Source organism: Ovis aries, chromosome 4 (assembly GCF_016772045.2).
Source record: "Ovis aries strain OAR_USU_Benz2616 breed Rambouillet chromosome 4, ARS-UI_Ramb_v3.0, whole genome shotgun sequence".
Taxonomy (NCBI): domain Eukaryota; kingdom Metazoa; phylum Chordata; class Mammalia; order Artiodactyla; family Bovidae; genus Ovis; species Ovis aries.
This window is the reverse complement of record NC_056057.1, coordinates 86,939,441-86,959,155: the sequence shown is the minus strand read 5'-3', so window position 1 is coordinate 86,959,155 and position 19,715 is coordinate 86,939,441. Positions and strand designations below refer to the sequence as shown.

Genomic DNA, 19,715 nt, shown 5'->3' with positions numbered 1-19,715 from the left:
TCTTCTCCAACACCAAAGTTCAAAAGTGAATGTACTCTTTTCCATAAAGCAGCTTTGGTGCATCGCTGTTCCCCATGTCCACGGCTGCCGTCCGCATGTTGGTCGTTTCTTCCCCTTGACTACCTGTGGCAGTTTTCCCCCATTCACATCAGGCTGCTTCTCTCCTCCTAGCAAGTTTCCTGTCTAGACCCAGCACAACCTATCCTTTGCTTGAAGAATGATCTGCAGTCTTAGGTCCCAGTTACCTGTCGCTCATAACTAATCTGCTTCTCAGACAGTTTTTTCCTTCCCCTCTGGCTTTCTTTCCATAGCCTCTTTCTCTAAACAGTTGCCAAGTCCCATAAGGTTCTAACTCTACAACTGTCAGGTCCTGTGCCTTCTTTTCTATTCTCATTTGGAACGCCCAGGATCAGGTTCTTCTGACTTCTTACTGAAACACTGCATAGCCCCCTAACTGAACTTCCTGCCTCTGTTGTCTCTTTCTAATTTACCCCATGCCAGTGCTGCCAGGCTAATGTAATGCTACAGTGATCACATTACTCCTGTTTTCCAAAACCTTGAAAGACTCTTGGTGGGGTAATGAAGTGTTTAGAGACACCTTAATCTTGCATCAAGCTCTTCTGCAATCAAGACCTTCATCTGTCACTTCTAGCTTTCTTACTTCATTATTTTCTGGTCCAACTGGATTTTCTGACCTGTGAACGAACTTTTCTGGCTGTGTTCTTTCCTGCCCTTATACTTGCTGTTCTCTTAGCTAGGGATTTCTTCTAATACTTCTGTTTCAGTACTAACAGCCTGTTACAGTTTGTCTGAAATAGTGCCTCCTGAAATTGTAATAATGATGAAGATGACGATGATAATCAAAAGTAGTTAACTTTTCTCGGGTACTGACAAAATGTAAGGCTTACAAGCTATACATGTTTACATAAAGTGTTTTATATTAATTAAACAGTTTTGTCCTCTCCACAATTCTAATGAGATGTACTGTGCTTAGTCACTCAGTCATGTCTGACTCTTTTCGACCCCATGGACTGTATAGCCCGCCAGGCTCCTCTGTCCATGGGGATTCTCCAGGTAAGAATACTGGAGTGGCTTGTCATGCCCTCCTCCAGCGGATCTTCCCAACCCAGGGATCGGACCCAGGTCTCCTGCATTGCAGATGGATTCTTTACCGTCTGAGCCTGAAATAGATACTATTATTATTCCCATATTGTAGGTGAGGGGAATGAGGCACAGACTGGTTTAATAATTTGCCTAAGTTTGCATAGCTAATAAATGGAGTATATGGTATTCAGACCATCACAGTCTAGTTCTAACAACATATTTGTAACACCTTCATGACACTGTTTTACTCTTTGTATGTGTGTTAGTCGCTCAGTCATGTCCAACTCTTTGCGACCCCATGAACTGTAGCCAGCCAAGCTCCTCTGTCCATGGGATTCTCCAGGCAAGAATACTGGAGTGGGTTGCCATTTCCTTCTCCAGCGATTTTGCTCTTTAATTGCTGCCTTTTCCTAAATGCTTAAGTATCTTAGTTTAATATGGTTTATGTATCTTACATTGTAAAAAATGTTTTCTATAATCTTTCATTTTAAACTCAACAATCATCTAAGATAGATAATTATAAATGAAGTTCAGAGAGGTTTATTGATATGTCCAAGGTCACTCAGCACTAACAGGTAAAGCTTTGATTCATACCTCCATGTTTCTGACTGCCAAGTCCATTCTCATTGGGCTTTTACCAGGGTCTCCAACAGACATGTTTCAACGTTTGAAGTTCAGTGCTTTTCTCTTATTATAAACCTCCTTTTTTATAACCAGCCCAGATTATCAGACTACAAACAGCTTGATAATATGAAACATTCATCTTGCCTATTGCTTTAATAACTTTTTTATGAACTCAAATAATAACCAGCAAATTAGAACAGTGTGAGTAGAAGTGGGCAGCACATCAGATGAAGGATGGTGTCTGGAAGACAATGATGGATGAGATTTTCAGGCAGGAACCTGGCTGTGAGATAGGTTCAGACAGTAGTGGCTTGTTAAAGTGGGGCAGCACTCATGCAGGTTATGATGGGTTATTAGGTCTTTGGCAAATATTTGTAAGGCAACTCTCATGGTTTCTTCCTGTAGGTCCTTTAGTTTTTTGTCCTAATTAAAAAAAAATTTTGGAAGGTTCTTTAATTGTAGCTGTAAATTTTAAGAAAGCCCAGGGCATTCAATCCAACTTGTGCACTTCCTTGTATTCAAAATCATGCTTCACTTTTAAGACCTGTAAACCAGCTTAGAGGAGGAAACATTTTTCTTTTTTTAAAGACAACTTGTATCTCTGAGAGCTGCCATATCTCTTGAATGATTACTAAAAAAAGAGCTGACAGCTGGGCGATGGTGCTGCTTAAGCATAAGTCAAAGTCAAAATGCCATTATTCATCTGACTGGTTAAGAAAAAGTGAGGCTCAAAACCTAGCTTTACAACTCTCCTACCCTCCACCCGACTCCTACCCCCCACCCCACAAAGAAACAACTGCAGGCTAAGAGGCCATCTGTAGGAAAACATTTATGGAGAATCATGACCAAGAATTTGACCCTTCTATTGAATTATAAATACAAATTGTTAAAACACCCTAATTTAAGTTTCCTAAACATACAATTAAATTTGGATTTCAGCTAGACAACGAATAATATTTTTGTATAAGTATTTCCCATGCAACATTTAGGTTATACATCTACTAAAACATTATTTTCTTATCTGAAAGTCAAATTTAAATGAGCATCTTGTATTTTTATTTCCTGAAGTTAGCAACCCTACTGTAATCAGATTTGTTCTTATAAATGTAAAACTGTCACAAAACAGAAACTTCGATGTATTTGTAGGAAGAGATTATGAGTAATTAAATCCCAATTATATTGGGAAGACAAGCCAAAATGGCTAAGAAGATAAGCTTGAATGTGCCATGACTTTCAAAGTAATTTCAGTAGCAGAACTTCCTTTCTGTTTTAAAGAGAAATAGAAGCTAAATGGAAATTGGTTTTAAGCTTTAGATGGGTACTTCCCAAGGCTTTTAGCTGTAGACTAAATGAAATTCATTTGTTATTGCAGTTCTACCTTGCTATTAACATAGGCATTAAGAAAGTGGTGCCAGCTCAGGGGAAATGTAAACAGGTTGAACAGACGTGTTTACAATATCGACAGCAGCTGAATGTCACCATCAGGAGATTGTCAGTTGTCAGACTGCGATGTTAATATACACTCAACTGCCAGCAATCCGCAACTTGTCAGGCCTTGGTCAGAAATTAATTTGCATGCATCTTACACGTGTAAGATCAGTACCTTATATATAAATGGAAAGGTTTTATTCTTTTTTCACCCTTATTATCCCAGAGAATTTTCACATAGCTAGTGATTATGTGGAAGCACTTTTAAACTTTCTTAAAATATCCAGTGCTTGCACCAGATTTGAAATGATTCTCTTGATGGAAATCAAGTACATCTTTAATGGCCATGAAGAAATAAACCATCCTCAGTGTTCTGCTGTTTAAAATCATAATGCAAAAATGGAATATCTTTAAATTGGAGTTAATTTCCTACGGACTCAAAGTTCTTCTTTCAAGTAGTTACACATTTAGTAGTGATACTGCTACTGATAACCTATTAAGTTAAAATTAAACTATTAAATTAAGTATCTTTATTATCTGCTAATAGTTTTGGTTGATAGCCTAGTACCTTTATTTCTAAGTCAAGGTCCATCATATCATTGATTACATGTTCAGCATCTGCCCAGAGTTTCGCTCTGTTTTCTCAGAAAATACTTATAGCAACTTGATATGGTTAGATGTATTTCATAACTGAGGGAAGGTAAGATGCCCAAAGACACACAGCTGCTAGTTGCTTTCATCAACATTTAGATACAAATTACATTCTGAGTCTGTATATGTTTCACTCCACCACCCAATGACTGGAATATATTTAATTAATTGCTGGCACAACTTCTATAAGACTTAAATATGCTTCATCTATAATTCCAACATATTCAGTAGTCATTCAACTTTTAAAGGTATATAATATTTTAATGTCCTTATTACTAAAGGAATTCTAAAAATCCATCCTTAGTTCTCCCTTATCCTATCCAAGAATCAGACAGCTTCTCTTTTCCTTTCTTGCCTCTTTCCTGCCCCTCTCTTTCCTTTTCCCCTCTGTAAACATATATTGAGTACCTAGTCTGTGATAAACACAAGATACAGAGATGAAATGGGAGACTGTAAGGAAAATAAAAAAGCAAAATAGAGTATTAAAGTTATAAATAAATTAGTGTGGGAACCCTGAATAAGGAGCAGCTGGAGGTTTCCGGTAGATTTTGCAGGAGAGTCTTTGTTTGAGCTGGATGTTGAAAGTGTATGAGTTTTCTGGTGGAGGAGGGAAGTTACATGCAGACTGTGTGCATGTGTACAGAACCCTGTACCTGTGTTCCCCATCCTGAACCCCCCTCCCACGTCCCTCCCCATCCCATCCCTCAGGGTCAACTGATTCATGTCAATGTATGGCAAAACCACTACAATATTGTAAAGTAATTAGCCTCCAATTAAAATAAATTAATTAATTAATAAAAAGAAGAAAACAGGCTACATTAAACAAGCATTTCCTATTAAAAAAAAAAAAAAAGAACCATGAAAGAACATGGCAAGTTTAGGCAAAACTTAGAAATTCTGGTGGCTATGGTGTCAGTGAAAAGTGGTTGAAGTAGTCTGAAGACCGTGAAGATCTTTGTAGGAGAGTCTGAAGTTTTCCCTTGGACTATGGTCAGTGAGTGTGTCTAGCATTTGATGAAATGATAACATTTAAGAGTGGAGGCTTTGGGAAGGATGGTTAGCGGTTATAGACAAGTAGGAGAGCCGGGTTTGATCCCTGGGTCAGGAAGATCCTCTGGAGAAGGAAATGGCAACCCACTCCAGTGTTCTTGCCTGGGAAATCCCATGGACAGAGGAGCCTGGCAGGCTGCAGTCTATGGGGTCACAAAAGAGCTGGACATGACTGATTGACTGAGTACAACCCCTAGTCCTTGAAAGCGTGGACGGGGTCTGGACCAAGACTTTGGGGACTGGATGAAAGACAACTGAATTCAGCGTACCTTGCTGAGATAGTATTTTTGCACATTATAGTAATGTTTGTATTACTTGACATCAGGAAATAGGATATTATTCAGTATCTATCTATCTAGTGTTTCTCATCTAATAGAAACATACCCCATTCAATATAGGTGTTTTATTTTCACACATTAACTAGCATTCTTTTAAAGTTGCCGTTTTAAAATTGAGTTGTTAAACTCACAAAAATTTCAGCCAGAGAAAACCAAAGATGATGTAGACATTTCTGCATCCAGAGGCTCAGTTTGCACATCTTGGTTTCCTAAATGAAGCTGGCCGGATTGCCTCTAATTATACCCCAGCAAAGCCCATAAGCAAATGTATTTGAAAGGAGGTGTCATGATATTCCTGCCCTTAGTGGTGGGTCTTTGTGACAGGATCTGGAGTGTTCTTTGAACTTTTTGCTTACTTTAGGGTGTGAAGTATGAATGGCTCAAGATTTTGTATTTCTGACTGTGGTATAATTTAGGTATACTCTGTCATAGTAAGCATATTAAGCTCTGTTATATATTGTTATATACATTTGCGATAGCTTTGGCTAGATGTAAGCCATATAAATCTATATGCATTGATTTGGTGAATATCTGCAGTCTGTGTGGAGTTCAGTGACAGATATTTCTCTGGCAGCACATGCTCTTAAAAGGGTGATTTCAGCAAATGCTACCTTGAGGCTAATTCAGCAGTTGTGTAGAGTTTTTGCTTTCACGTTTGCTATTGACTTCCTTTGGCCTAGGTGAAGCAGTAACTATTCATTTGAAATCATATCAGTGTCTAGAAGACTTAGGAAATAGAGCTAAATCAATAGTCAAGCAAATGACACAAAAGATGAGAGAATTAAGAATTAATTGTTTAAGCTATAATGAGGAAAATAAATTTTAGAAAGACTTTCTGGAAAAATGAAGTTTAATATTTACTTGTATGCAACATCCGAAGAATGTGAATTTTTCTTTTCTTTCTTTTTCTTTTTGGCCACACTGTGTGGCTTGCAGGGGCTTAGTTTCCAGTAGGTGGTGGTGGTCACTTAGTTTCATCTGACTCTTTTGTGACCCCATGGACTATAGCCCATCAGGCAAAAATACTGGAGTGGGTTGCCATTTCCTTCTTTAGGGAACTTCCCAACCCAGGGATCAAACCTGTGTCTCCTGCATTGACAGGCAAATTATTTACTGCTGAGCTAACAGGGAAGCTTCCTGACCATGTATGGAATCCGTGCCCCCTGCGGTGGGAGCTTGGAGTCTTAACCACTGGGAACCACCAGGGAAGTGCCCATTTCCTTCTTTATTCAGATACAGGGTGATAACAGGCTCCAATGATGTGCTCAAATTAAGATGAATCTTCTCAGCTCACATGACAGAAACACTAATTTTAGTTTAAGTATATAAGCGCTGTAGCTGTATCACTTAGTATTCCTCTTAAGCAATATATTTGAATTATTCAGAAATAAGTGATTATCCCTGAATTTTCTTTAGATTACCATATTATTTCAGTTTTTGATGCTGTTGTTCAGTTGCTAAGTTGTGTGTGACTCTTTGCAAGCCCATGGACTGCAGCACGCCAGGCTTCCCTGTAAAACTTAATAATTTGGAAGCTATGCATTTTCTCAGTATGGTCACAGCTGTGAAGACATTTCAGAAACATCTTTTAGAATGCTGGAATTTTATTAGATTATATATCCAATGTCAAAATTGTTTCTAATTAAGTAAAAATATGAATCTATTCAGTGACTCTTCTAGGAAACAAGCATTTAAAATATAAATTTTCAAGTTTCTGTGCAGAGTTTACACAGCTGAGTTGAAGACAGGGACTGATAACTTTTAAGGAGACCCTGAGAAGTTTTCCTTTTGTAATTAAAATACTTTAATTCTAAAAGCTCTTTTTTGTGTTGTTGAAGTACTTAAAAACAGCAACAACTATAAGGAAGGAGAGAGAGCCTCTTCTATGGGAAGTATTTAATAGCGACAAGAGGAAGAGATCTGAGAGGGAAGGCAAAATTCTGGTGAATCATGGGCAGAGGTGGGCAAAGGTTGATGGAAAGACCTTGGCTGGGGAAGCAAGGGACTTTGAGGAATTGAAAGGCTAGTGGAGAGAGTAATTGTGATAAGATTCAGAGGTTCATGGAGTGCTTGGCAAAGGGCATGTATAGGTCATTGGAGAGATGTGTGCCAGGCATGCAGGGCTAAGACTTGACTGTGTGACTTAAGCCAAATTATGGAGATGTCTTGAATATCCTGTGCATATACTCTGCAGTGTGAAGTTCAGGGAGCTGAAGAGTGATGTGATCTGCTCTATCTTTTGCCACATAACCTTGAAGCAGTATCCCTTCTTACTCTCTTCTGGGCTCTTACCTCATTTACCCCGCAGAGGATCGCTACCCAATCCTGCCACTCTGGGCTAAGTGGACTTCGCATTTAGACAAACTTTTTTAATGATAGAACAGAGAATGGAAGATGTATTTTTCTTCTACCAATGTGCCTTTACTAATGAAGGAATAAAGGTTTTCAGGCGGGGCAGTCTAGCTAAGGTGTTAGAAGTTTTTCACAGATGTACACCAGAAATAAAAATTTTTTTACTCTGGATGTTTTGAGTTCAGGTTTAATAGCAAAATTATAGTCACATCAAGCTAAAGTAGGCACCAGGAAACTGGATGTGCGGCAAGGGTGCCCTCAGGGAGACCAGCCAGACAAGGGCTCTTGTGGAATGGTCAGAACAGTAGTTCTTTGGAATGCTGCCACAGTTTCCCAGACTTAGGGGAGAAAACGTTCCATAAACAGTTGACTAGCAGCAGAGGATTGTTACAGAACTGCTTAACTTGTTTGAGAACAAAATTTTTTAAGCACGTTAGAAGCACTTATCTAATGATAATGGATATGGACCTTTCAAATTATTATTAGTCTGTCTATAAAAGCAGGTCTTCCAGGATCTCAACTTTTCAACATTCTTATAACTAAAATATTTGTTGTAATAAACAGGCATTAAAAAAATTCATCTGTAATTTGTGTGATTAAACTGTGTCTTCCACCCCCTGGTGGCTCAGACAGTAAAGCGTCTGCCTACAATGCGGGAGACCCGGGTTCAATCCCTGGGTTGGGAAGATCCCCTGGAGAAGGAAATGGCAACCAACTCCAGTATTCTTGCCTGGAAAATTCCATGGATGGAGGAGCCTGGTTGGTTACTGTCCATGGGGTCCCAAAGAGTCAGACACGACTGAGCAACTTCGCTTCGCTATCACTGATGTTTGGGTACTTTGGTGACAATTTTGTAATTATATCGTTATTCACATATGATTTTCTTTTCCCTGAACTTTAAGTGTGACTGTGGACAGGCTTGTGTTCTTACATTTTATTATTTTAAAAAGGAAAATACATATTTTTGGTTCAGGAAGAAAGTATTTTTACTTGAGTAGATTTATTTAAAAAAAAAACAGAATAAACTTCTTCACTTGTAATAAATATTTGTGTTCATGGATTTATAAAATTTAAAGAATATGTTCCCCTTTAATACTCTTTAAAAATTTTTTTTGGCCTTGCCATGCAGCCTGTGAAAACCCCAGTTCCCTGAGCAGGGACTGAACCTGTCACCTCTGCAGTGGAAGCATGGAGCCCTAACCACTGGGCCACCAGGGAATTCCTTTAAAACTCTTTTAACAAGTTGGCTTGAGATTTTCCTGAAAAATGTACAAAGATAAGTTAAAATGTGTATCTTGTTGAAAATAAAGGTAAAGCAAAAGAATGTGATTTAGAATATAATTTTGCAAATATAGATCAATTTAAAAGTTATTATAGATAGTAAAGTATGTATTCTCTTTTCATCTAATAAGTCTCTTAGAATTTCCAATTTCCTAGCCTGCTCTAACTGATGTTATCCTAAAGATGCCTGTGGTAATGACTCCTGGCCCCTCTGGTGTTTGCAAGGGATCTGACCACATTTTGGTCTGAGTGAGAGGCATGATTGGGATTGAATTGAGCCTAGTGTCTTTTGACTGTGTTGCTTAGGTTACTTCCTCTGTATTTTCCTATCCAGGTTCTGGTGATGGAGACCCCTGTCTCGCATTTTGAGGAATAGCCCAGTAATACATAGAGACAGCCTCTTCTAAGACCAGTAACACCCTGTAAATCTTTTGCAATGGGGCCGAGCTTGTAGACTTTAGCTGACCTGGCTTACAAAGCAACAGAAACTATATATGTGGTGACCCGTCTAGCGTGACCAGTTGCTTTATTGTCTCACCCTTAATGCTTTACCTGTCACGATATACATCACTGACCCTGAGAACCTATAGCCCTTGGCTGAGTCCCTCTGATCCTGGCATAACACGTTTCTCTGTCTCGTAGTTTGAACTGCACGTGAAGCAAACACCTACTAATCTGAACTTACTAGCATCTCTGATAGAGAAACTAGCTCAACAATTAGCAGTGTCAATAAGATGGAAAGGAGGGTAAATTAAGATACATTATTACAAAAAGTTTTCTATATTTTTACTCAAGTGTAAGCATGCACAAAGGACCACAGCTTACCAATCACTTTCTTACTTTAGCTCGCTTTTCTGCGTGGGCTCGAGAATGACAAGACTTCATTTCTTCAAAAACTGGTGTATGGTTCTAGCTTTTTCTCAACTAGATTGAACTCATCTCATTTATGATTCTTTAAAGAATGTTGCCTTTTTTGGGGAAATTTTTGTAAAGACACATGAAGCGTGGTGAATAATTGGCCTTCAGAAAGTACCAAGCCTATGTCTGCTATGACATCGTTTTGAGACTTGGCTAAAACAAAGGCTTTGTGTAGGGATGTGTTCTAAGCATAAGTGCTCTTGGGCTGTTAGTAGTTTCATCCGGGTGGATTCTTAACAGACTGTCGGCCCTTCCATTATCTTGTACAAATATTTGGCAGTGGAATTCTCTTATTTACTAACTATAAGTAATATAATATTTTTAAACCTCCAATCACTGGGAAAGGAAAAATAAACAACTGACACAGAGATACTTAACACTGAAAGCTTGCAGAGTTTAGGATTTGACAGGGTAGAGACTGGAGTTTATCATTTATCATTTAGTGAATTCAGGCTTTCATCAAACTTTTTGTTTATTAAAAGTGTTGGTTATGTAGTATGAAGTAGGAGTCCAAAGGCATCATGTTTTTAAAATATTCAAATGTCTGGTCAAGTATGTTATATTTTGAAATAGTTTTTATTTGCAGGGAGGTGAGTCTCAGATTGTATTCATTTTCCAAGATATAATCTGCAAATCTGACTTTGGTGGTTTTAAATTGTGTTGAATGTTGCTTAAGAAAAAAACCTGAGTCTTTACTTATAAATTAATAGACTAGCAGATTAAAGTAACTTTTACAATGTTTATAATTTTTACTTTTCGCTCAGTGAAATATATCGCCACTGAGGAGGTTCTGTGATATGTAGTTGATTATCTGCTTGCTGGCACAGAAAAACTTATGAGAAAGACATACAGTTTTGCTTTAATGTAAAAATTCTTTTCCAGGAAAACAGTTTGGAGAATAACTATTTTGTCTATTTATGGTAGGGGTTCCCAGGTGGCACTAGTGGTAACGAATCCGCCTGCCAGTGCTGCCGGAGATGCAAGAGACACAGTTTCACTTCCTGGGTGGGGAAGAGCCTCTGGAGTAGGAAATGGTACTCTTGCTGAGTAGGCTCCACAGTATTCTTGACTGGAAAATTCTGTGGACACAAGAGCCTGGTGAGCTACAGTCTATGGGGTTGCAAAGAGTCAGACATGACTGAGTGTACACACACACACACACACACACACACACACACACACACACGAACACACTATTTATGGTACACTGGATATAGAATTCTTTGCTTCCTTTAGATAGTATATATCTCAGAGTCCTCTGTCCATAAAACTGGATAGGATGAGGCCAAGTTTTATATTAATGGAACATATTTCTTATAAAAAGGCTTTTCATAATTGAACATATCTTTTCCTATATTTCTCAACTGCTTATAAAGTTTAATATCCTCAATAAATATTAGCACTCAATAAATTGATTGGCTTTGTTAGGGCAGATTGCTTTCTTGTTTTGATTAGATTGATAGAAATTAGAAATGAAAAAAATTTAATGAATCTGTTTTCTCCAAAGTAAAAAGTATTTGAAATATTTTATATAAATGCTGAAGTAATGCTTATTTCATTTATTAGTGCTTTAATGAAAGTTCAGGGAAAGAACTGTTAAGCACTCATTGGCCATATGGCACTATATTTCTTTATAAAAATCACAAAATATGAATAAGAACAAAAATTAATTTTAGTATTAATTGTAAACAGCGCTTATCTGACTGACTTAATGTAAGTTCAAAACATAAAAAGAGGAGGTGGAATTTTTGATGTAACTTGTCCAGAAACTTGACATAGCAGTTAAGGCAGCATTTGTGCCTTTAACTAAGCATTATTAGGTGAAGGGAAAAAGAAATATTTTTGCTATCCTTAAAATTTTGATATTATTGGCAGTCTTTTTTTTCCCTACTGGATAAGTTCAAAGATGAGAATAAGGTGTTTTAGTTCAAAGACAAGAAAGGTTTTGTAAATACCCATGGGAACATGTACTTGTATGTATGTGTGTTCAGTAGTTGGGATCTATAGGTGATGGGTTGTAAGGTATTGTTAACATCACCATCAACATGCCTGATATAACGTGTACTATTTGCCAGCCACCATTGTACGTGCTTTACATGTATCAGCTCATTAAATTCTCTCAACTGTACTATAAGGTTCCCATTGTTGTTATCTCTATTTTGTACATGGGGACACAGAAACACAGAAGAGTTAAGTGATGCGCCCAACTATTAAATGGTCAGGTTGGTATCTGTATTCAGGATGCTTGGCTGCAGTAACGGTGCTTTTAGCATTCTGTTGTCTCTCAGTGAATCTAGTTCCATTCTCTCTTTCAAAGATACAGCTAATTATATTTTTGCAATATTTATTGAAGAATAACATATAATGTGACTTCCCTGGTGTTTCAGATGGTAAAGCGTCTGTCTACAATGCAGGAGACCCGGGTTCAATCCCTGGGTTGGGAAGATCCCCTGGAGAAGGAAATGGCAATCCACTCCAGTACTATTGCCTGGAAAATCCCATGGACAGAGGAGCCTGGTAGGCTACAGTCCATGGGGTCGCAAAGAGTCAGACACGACTGAGCGACTTCACTCAACATATAATGTACATACATCCTTGGTATAATAAACACACATACATTTGTATATATGCATATATATATAAGAATACTTAATTTGTACATACTTTTATATACTTTTAATTTTATATATTTACAGTACTTGATTATATGTACAAACATAGATGTTTCTTGAGCAAATAAACTAAATCCAAGCCCCTCTCTCATGGAACAAAATTGCCCATAACATAGAGTTCTAAGCTTCAAAATTTTGTGACTAAAGTGAATTCTCCAAGTTAGAAAATAATCCAGCTCACACTGATTTAAATAGACTATATGTGTGGTTTTAATAAGCAGTATCGCAGGAGAGATTCAAATTTCCAAATAGGGTCTAGTGGAAGAGACGTCTGGGAGGTTGTAAATCACATTTGTGTGCACACATGCTAAGTCATTTCAGTAGTGTCCGACTCTTTGTGACACTGTGGACCGTAGCCTGCCAGGCCCCTCTGTCCATGGAATTTCATAGGCAAGAATACTGGAGTGGATTGCCATGCCCTCCTTCAGAGGATCTTCCCGACCCAGGGATGGAAGCTGCATCTCTTATGTCTCCTGCATTGGCAGATGGGTTCTTTACCACTCGTACCACCTGGGAAGCCCAAATCACATTCAAATATACACCTTTTGTATTTTGTATAGCATCCCTATTTTCAGTTAGTGAAGATATATTTAGCATAAGGTGTTTCATCACCTGAGCATAAGTTTCTGTCATTCACCCCCTTTATTCCCAATAACCATGAAGTATAATTGAGCTACTTAACATTTTCAGCCTTTTGGAATAACCTTTTCTGTACAAAACATATAAAATCCTCCAGCTACCAGCCTTTTTATCTTGATTGCCAGGTTGTCAGGGGCGGGGCTATTGTTTAATTTTATTTTTACTTATATCAGAGTGCTTCATACACAGAATGTCAATTTAATTCTAAAATGCTTCTTATGAAAAATAGTAGTCCTCCACCTTTATCATTTTATACTCCAAAGTAAGAAGCAACCACTTTCAATGTTTGTTTTAGCAGATTCCCTTGAAATTTTCATCCATGTCTTTACATCACATTTTAATGTCATTCTTCTAGTTTTAAGGTCTATCCATTGACATCTATGGAATAGGAGGAACTGGTATCCTTTCCTGCCCTCAGCAAACCCCGTCCCCCACCATGCATACTTCCTGTCTCACCTCAGCACAGATATATCATTTTGGTTAGAACAGTGTTTACATGATTATGGCTATGTAAATGTTATTCACAGTTGGGCAAGGTAAATTTCTGGGTTTACTTTTTCTTTCTGGAATAATTCTTTGGCTTTGGGGGGGAATTAATAATTCTCCTTGTTTTTCATGTATTAATATTTCTATCTAACTCTAAACTTCTTCTGGCGTATGTTTTCTCCTCGTATATTCAAATATTTGGGGTATTCTATCGATGATAATTTTTAAAGAAATCTCGGTGTGTCCTAGACCCAGTCTAGACTATTGCCGTCATGGGATATCCCTTGACCACCATTCTGAGATTTCCTTTGCCTCGCTTTTGTTTTAGATCCCTTGTTTCCTGGAATCCAAGTCATTGTCCTACTCTGTTTAGTCTCTCATTTTAGGGAGCATACCTTCCAGTAGTTTCCTGAAAAAACATACATAGGAAATAAATTTTTTAAAAAAAACTGCCTGCCTAAAAAATGGCTTTATATACCCTTACATGTTCTTTAAAAAAAATTTTTTTTTTTGGTTGGAGTGTAGTTCATTTACAATGTTGTGTTAGTTTCAGATGCATAACAAAGTGTGATTCAGTTATACATTTACATATATTCATTGCGTTTTAGATTCTTTTCTCATGCTGGTTATCACAGAATATTGAGTAGAGTTCCCTGTGCAGTAGGTTCTTGTTGGTTATCTATTGTGTATAGTAGCATGTCTATAGTAATCTGCTCCTGATTTATCCTTCCTCCCCATGTTTTCCATAAGTTTGTTTTCAATATCTGTAAGTCTGTTTTTGTTTAGTAAATAAGTTCATGTATGCCATTTTTTGAAAATTAGATTCTGCATATGAATGATAACATATATGTCTTTCTCTGTCCGACTCACTTCACTTAGTACAATAATCTCCATGTCCGTCCATGTTGCTACCCTTATGTGTTAATTCTAATGGCTGTAGAATTATAGGCTGGAATAATTTTTCCCTCTGAATTTTGAAGACATTCTTCTGCTGTCTTGAGCTTCCAGTATTTTATTGAGAAGCCCCGTGCTATTTTGGTTTTGAACCTTTGTGGGAAAAGTATTTAAATATGAGCTATTCTGTTTCTAGTATTCTCCTTTATCCTCAACTATACCTAGTGTCCCCAGTTTTGAGACTCTGTTTCACTGTTTCCACAGAATAACACCCCATCTTTTAACTTCTGTACTGGAAGGGGTGGATAGTCACTTAGCTACACAGTAGAGAAGGGGACCAGAGGGCTCTAATTTCTTCCTAAACAATTTTTCAACACATCATCCTCTTTTTAGCTCTACCTTCGTCCACTTCCGCAAGTGGATGTCCATACCAGGGCTGCCAGTACCTGAGCATCTGGAGGACTCTGTATATGAATCAGGTTATTCCCAGCTTTCTCCACTGCCGATTAAGCATTCAGCTTTGGGGGACTGCTGAGAAACTTGCTATTCATCTATTTGCTTTGTACCTTCCAAAATATCCTTGCTGTTGTCTTCTTTTCCTTTATCTCTGGGTTTAGGTCTTTTAAAAATATTCTTTTACTGTTGTTGTAGTGAAGTTCCAAGAAAAAAGGGATAAAGGTGTCTATTTAACCTACTTTCTTTAGGGGGAAATTCTGGGGAGTGGGGGAAGTGTCAGGGGACCAGCTTATTTTTATAAATAAATATTTGTTTAAGAAAAGACCTCCTTGAGATTTTACTCTCTTGTCTGTACACATATAAGAAGATGAAATAATCTTTAATAGGGGAAATGAATCCCCTTTATTTGTCTTGGAGGATGTGTTTATTTACAAGTCATGAAGGGTTAAATAGGAAGGCAGGATTCCATGCCTTTACCTTCCTCCTCAAATACATCCAGGGGACAAAGGGACTAGTAAACTGTGCCATTCTTGCCCTCTGTGGCCAACCTTTGTTTAAAATAACAGAAGAATTGATTTCAGTATTTTGAAAAAAGAAGTCGAGTTCCCCACCCTCCACACCCTTCCTTCTTTAGTTTCCTAATAAAGATGTTTTGAAAAATACCAGCTATATTCTCAGTGGACAGGGATTTTTGCTAAAGATTTCAGCGAATAACTTGGGGCATTAGCTGTTCTCTAGTGGAAGTGGCTGGTTGTCTTTAGGATGAAATGAGCAGTTCTACTTGCTGTCATCCTCCAATCATAGTTACATCTATTAAAGAAATATTCATGGAGTATGTGTTCTGTGCCAGGCAGTGTGTTAAGTATTTAAAACATAACGGTACTTCTTATACTCCTGGAGTTTATTTTCTAATAGATACCAGGATATGGTTAATAATAGCTACCCTTTAGATAATGATTCCTATGGGATAGTTCTTTACCTGGCCAAATCCTTAGTGCAGCACTGCAGGGTAATTTTAATATTCTCATTTTCCAGATGAGGAAATTGAGGCTTAGTGGTTTGCCCAAGGTCAACCAACTGGTATGTAGAGGAGCCAGAATCTGAAGACAGTCTATTTTATCTCAAAGCTCATGTTCTTACATTTAAGTCAACAAAGAAATTTCACCTACAGTGTTTTACTTAATCTTTTATTATCTAACCCAGTTGAGGATGCTTATTTTTTAACTGAAAGGTAGTTAGTCTCAGCTTCAGAGATGTATTGAAAAATATCATTAATTAATTGCATAATTTTGAAGGTGTATCTTATTATTAGCTTGCTTTACTTGATGCAGTTTTTTTCATGAATATATGTTTAGGGATAAAACATTCATAGAACACAATTTTAGCTTGCAGTAGAACTTAGCTCGTTTCAGAAAGTCATATCAAATCATTTTAAAAGCAAATAAAATAGTTTGTTAATGCAAATAATTGTATTCTAAGTCCCTTGTATAAATACGCTTTCTCAGACTTTATTTATTTAAAATATCCAGTTGATAGAAGCTCAGGAAAGATGAGGAGAGTCTGCATATGGTTCCTTTTCTTTAACTATGTAAATTGTCTTAAATGTTTAAAGGTGTACTGAATTATCATAGGATAATCCTCCAAAAAGACAAGTAGTAAAACAGAGAGGCAATATTTAGAATAGAAATGTGTAAGCAGAAGTCAAGGGGATCAAATGTTAACAAGAAACTCAGAGCTTAAATTAGCCAGAGAAACTCAAGGAAATCTGAATTTTTTTTTTTTCAGTTAGTAAGCTGATCATTATTCCCACCAACGTTTATTAAATACCTGCTGTGTGACAGGTGCTCCTTAGGCACTGAGGATAAAATAATGTTTATGAACAAGATCCCTGCCAGCCAGAACTGATGGTCTGTCAGGTTAGTGAGCACAGTGACTTGTGGGTGAGGCAGCCAACTGGTTTAAAAGCTGAAGCCGCTGAGAGCTGATGTACAGGAGCTCTGCTGCACAAGGGAGAGGAGAGACATAAAATGATAAAGAACAAGAAATAAAATACTGGAAAACAATGATGAGAAAGAAACTGCAGCGCTGCAGGGAATTAATGGCAAATCCAGGAGGAAAGGACAAGTCCATATGGGATTGTATTTCAATAACTACTTCAGAATATCATTTGAATAATGTTTTACAAACTCAAAATTTTAAATTTTCCCAACCACTTTCCCATGTGTCAAATCAGATCATAACAGTGAAGAAGACTTTCTTTTTATCTTCATCAGACAGATGAGCAGACTGAACTCAGGGCAGTTTAATGAGTTTCCAGAGATCATAGTGTTTCAGGGCTGAGTTTGAACTGCTATCAGCTGACTCCAAATTCAGAGCTTTTTCCACCCTTCTAGGATAGCATTTGTGGAGGAAGAGGGGAAGAGTTGCCCTGCAAATGTGATTGTGTACTTAGCCGCTTAGACATGTCCAGCTCTTTGTGACACCATGGACTGTAGTTCTCCAGGCTCCTCTGTCCATGGGGATTTTCCAGGCAAAAATAATGGAGTGGATTGCCATGCCCTTCTCCAGGGGATCCTCTAGACCCAGGGATTGAACCCAAGTCTCCCACATCACAGGCAGATTCTTTACTGTCTGAGCCACCAAAGGAAGCAAATGTGATTGGTACAGATCATCTCAGCACACCACGTGTGTGGGGGAGAGTAAGAGCTTGAGAGACACATGTTGACATCATTAGGAGAGATCCACTAATGTTCCAATAATATTGAGGACAACAGCCGGTTTTGTAGTGAAATGTGATACGTATGTACACTTCCCACCATAACAAAGCTCAGCGGGAGCTGTTGCTGAACTCTTTGCTGGTTTTGTTCTGTGTAAACTATGGATTAACACCAGGTTTTATAAATGCTGCTCTTAGATCCAGCCCTTAAACTAAAAGTAACTGAGTGATTCTCTGTGCAGTGATGAATATGAGGATGATTTTGTTTCATCCTAACCCTAACCGGAAGTCAATTTTGGACAAAACTTAGGTTGGAGATCTGAGAAAGCAAAAGTATATCATAGTATAATTTTTTTTTTTTCTGCAGTCTCACTTTCTCCTCGGGTCTTATCAAAGATAAGAACATTTACCTAGCATATAGTTTTTGAACATTTTTTGTTGTTGTTTTGTAATATAAAGTGCAGATATGGTATTGTTCATGTCTAGACATTTCTTAAGTATTAAAGTGAATTTGGAGAAAAACTGACTTGGAGTACTGTGTTCACGAATTTTCTTCTAATTAAGGCTAAAATCTTCAAAGTAAGGCAGTACTTGGAAATGAGATCTGAGTAGATTGAAACTGACCAGAAATACTCTATAGGCTTAAAATAAAAGGACTTATAAAATGACATCTCTTTAAGAAAATATTACTTTATCTTTTGTATAGCAATGGTCCCCAACCTTTTTGGCACCAGAGAAGACAAATTTTCCATGACTGGCCTGGCTTGTCTGGTTGCAGAGCACAGACTCCAGGCGCACGAGCTTCTGTAGTTGCAGTACGTGGGCTCAGTGGTTGTGGCTTGCAGGCTGTTGGGTATGTGGGCTTCAGTAGCTGCAGCACACAGGCTCAGGAGTTGTGGCTTGCTGGCTTTGGAGCTTGAACTCAGTAGTTGGGGCACATGGGCTTAGGTGCTCCGCGGCATGTGGAATCATCCCAGACCAGGGATTGAACCCATGTCCCCTGCCGTGGCAGGCAGATCCTTATCCACTGCGCCACTAGGAAAGTCCAGTGGAGTTGTTTTAATTCTGCTGCAGTTAGTGAACTTTCAGAAAGCCCATTCTTTCTCACCCTTTTACTGTTTGCTTCTGTAAAGTGACCTGCATGACTGGAGAAGTGGCAAGGAACAGCACATAGAACAGTGGTCTAGGTCTGCAGTGGTCCAGGTCTCTGAAATTTATTATGCACATTCTTGAGCAAGTCATATTGTATACTTTTCTCATTAATTTCTTGATTTGTAAAATAAGGTAGTATTATCTGTTTAGAGAATTAATTATAAAAGCATTTGATAAATAGAGTACTATCCAAACGACTCACTTAGGTAAGTATTGAATGTTGTCTGCCGATGCCTCAAAATTTGCCATAATTTTCCCCATCTGCTCCCAAGGGAGGGAGCTTCCTGAATATGTGCCTCTGCTTTCTTGTTCTTTTGGTGAGCAACACTGAATAATACTTAGCTTGTCTCTGATGACCGTATTTTACTTTGATTCTATCCTAACAGCATTCATTTTCTGTTCTCCTACAGTATTTTGGAAGTTTACTTGTCATTTTCTGTGTAGAACTGGCTTGTGGTGTTTGGACATATGAACAAGAAATAATGGTGAGTTCAAAATGGAATATAACCACACTCTGAAACAGTATGTGTTCAGCCTTTTAAATCAGATACTCTGGATTTGTTAGGCACATGATTATTAATTTGAATGTTTATGCTTTCTGTCACAATGCATACTCCCAATACTTCTAAAATGTAATGTTTTCTCTCCTGTCTCTACATCACAGTTCCAAAGTGTAATTTGTAATATTTCATTTCCTCTACTCCAATACATGTCTTTAATTCCACAGATTGCTTAGACATGGATATAATAAACCAAAAATAATATATGTTCCTGAATAATTTTATGAGCTTCTGAGTGAATAATAGGAAATGTTCACATTTGCAACAGGTCTTGAGAAATCTTGAAAAGCTGCTTGAAAACCTTATAAAATGCTGACTTCAGCTGAAGGCTGATGTCTAGAAAACATGCCCTTCTGTTTACAGCAAGCTGAAGTGTCTTCTTCCAAATTAAGAA

General features: G+C 37.8%; 1 protein-coding gene across 3 annotated transcripts in view; it reads left to right on the top strand.

Annotated features, from left to right (window-relative positions):
- The window catches only part of TSPAN12 (tetraspanin 12), a 66,711-nt gene that overhangs the window by 20,279 nt on the left and 26,717 nt on the right, over nt 1–19,715 (top strand). For all 3 annotated transcript variants that reach the window (XM_027968759.3, XM_060414810.1, XM_004008009.6), the window contains exon 5: nt 19,172–19,246. In XM_027968759.3, the coding sequence (XP_027824560.1) occupies nt 19,172–19,246 (75 nt within the window). The remainder of the gene's footprint in view (nt 1–19,171; nt 19,247–19,715) is intronic.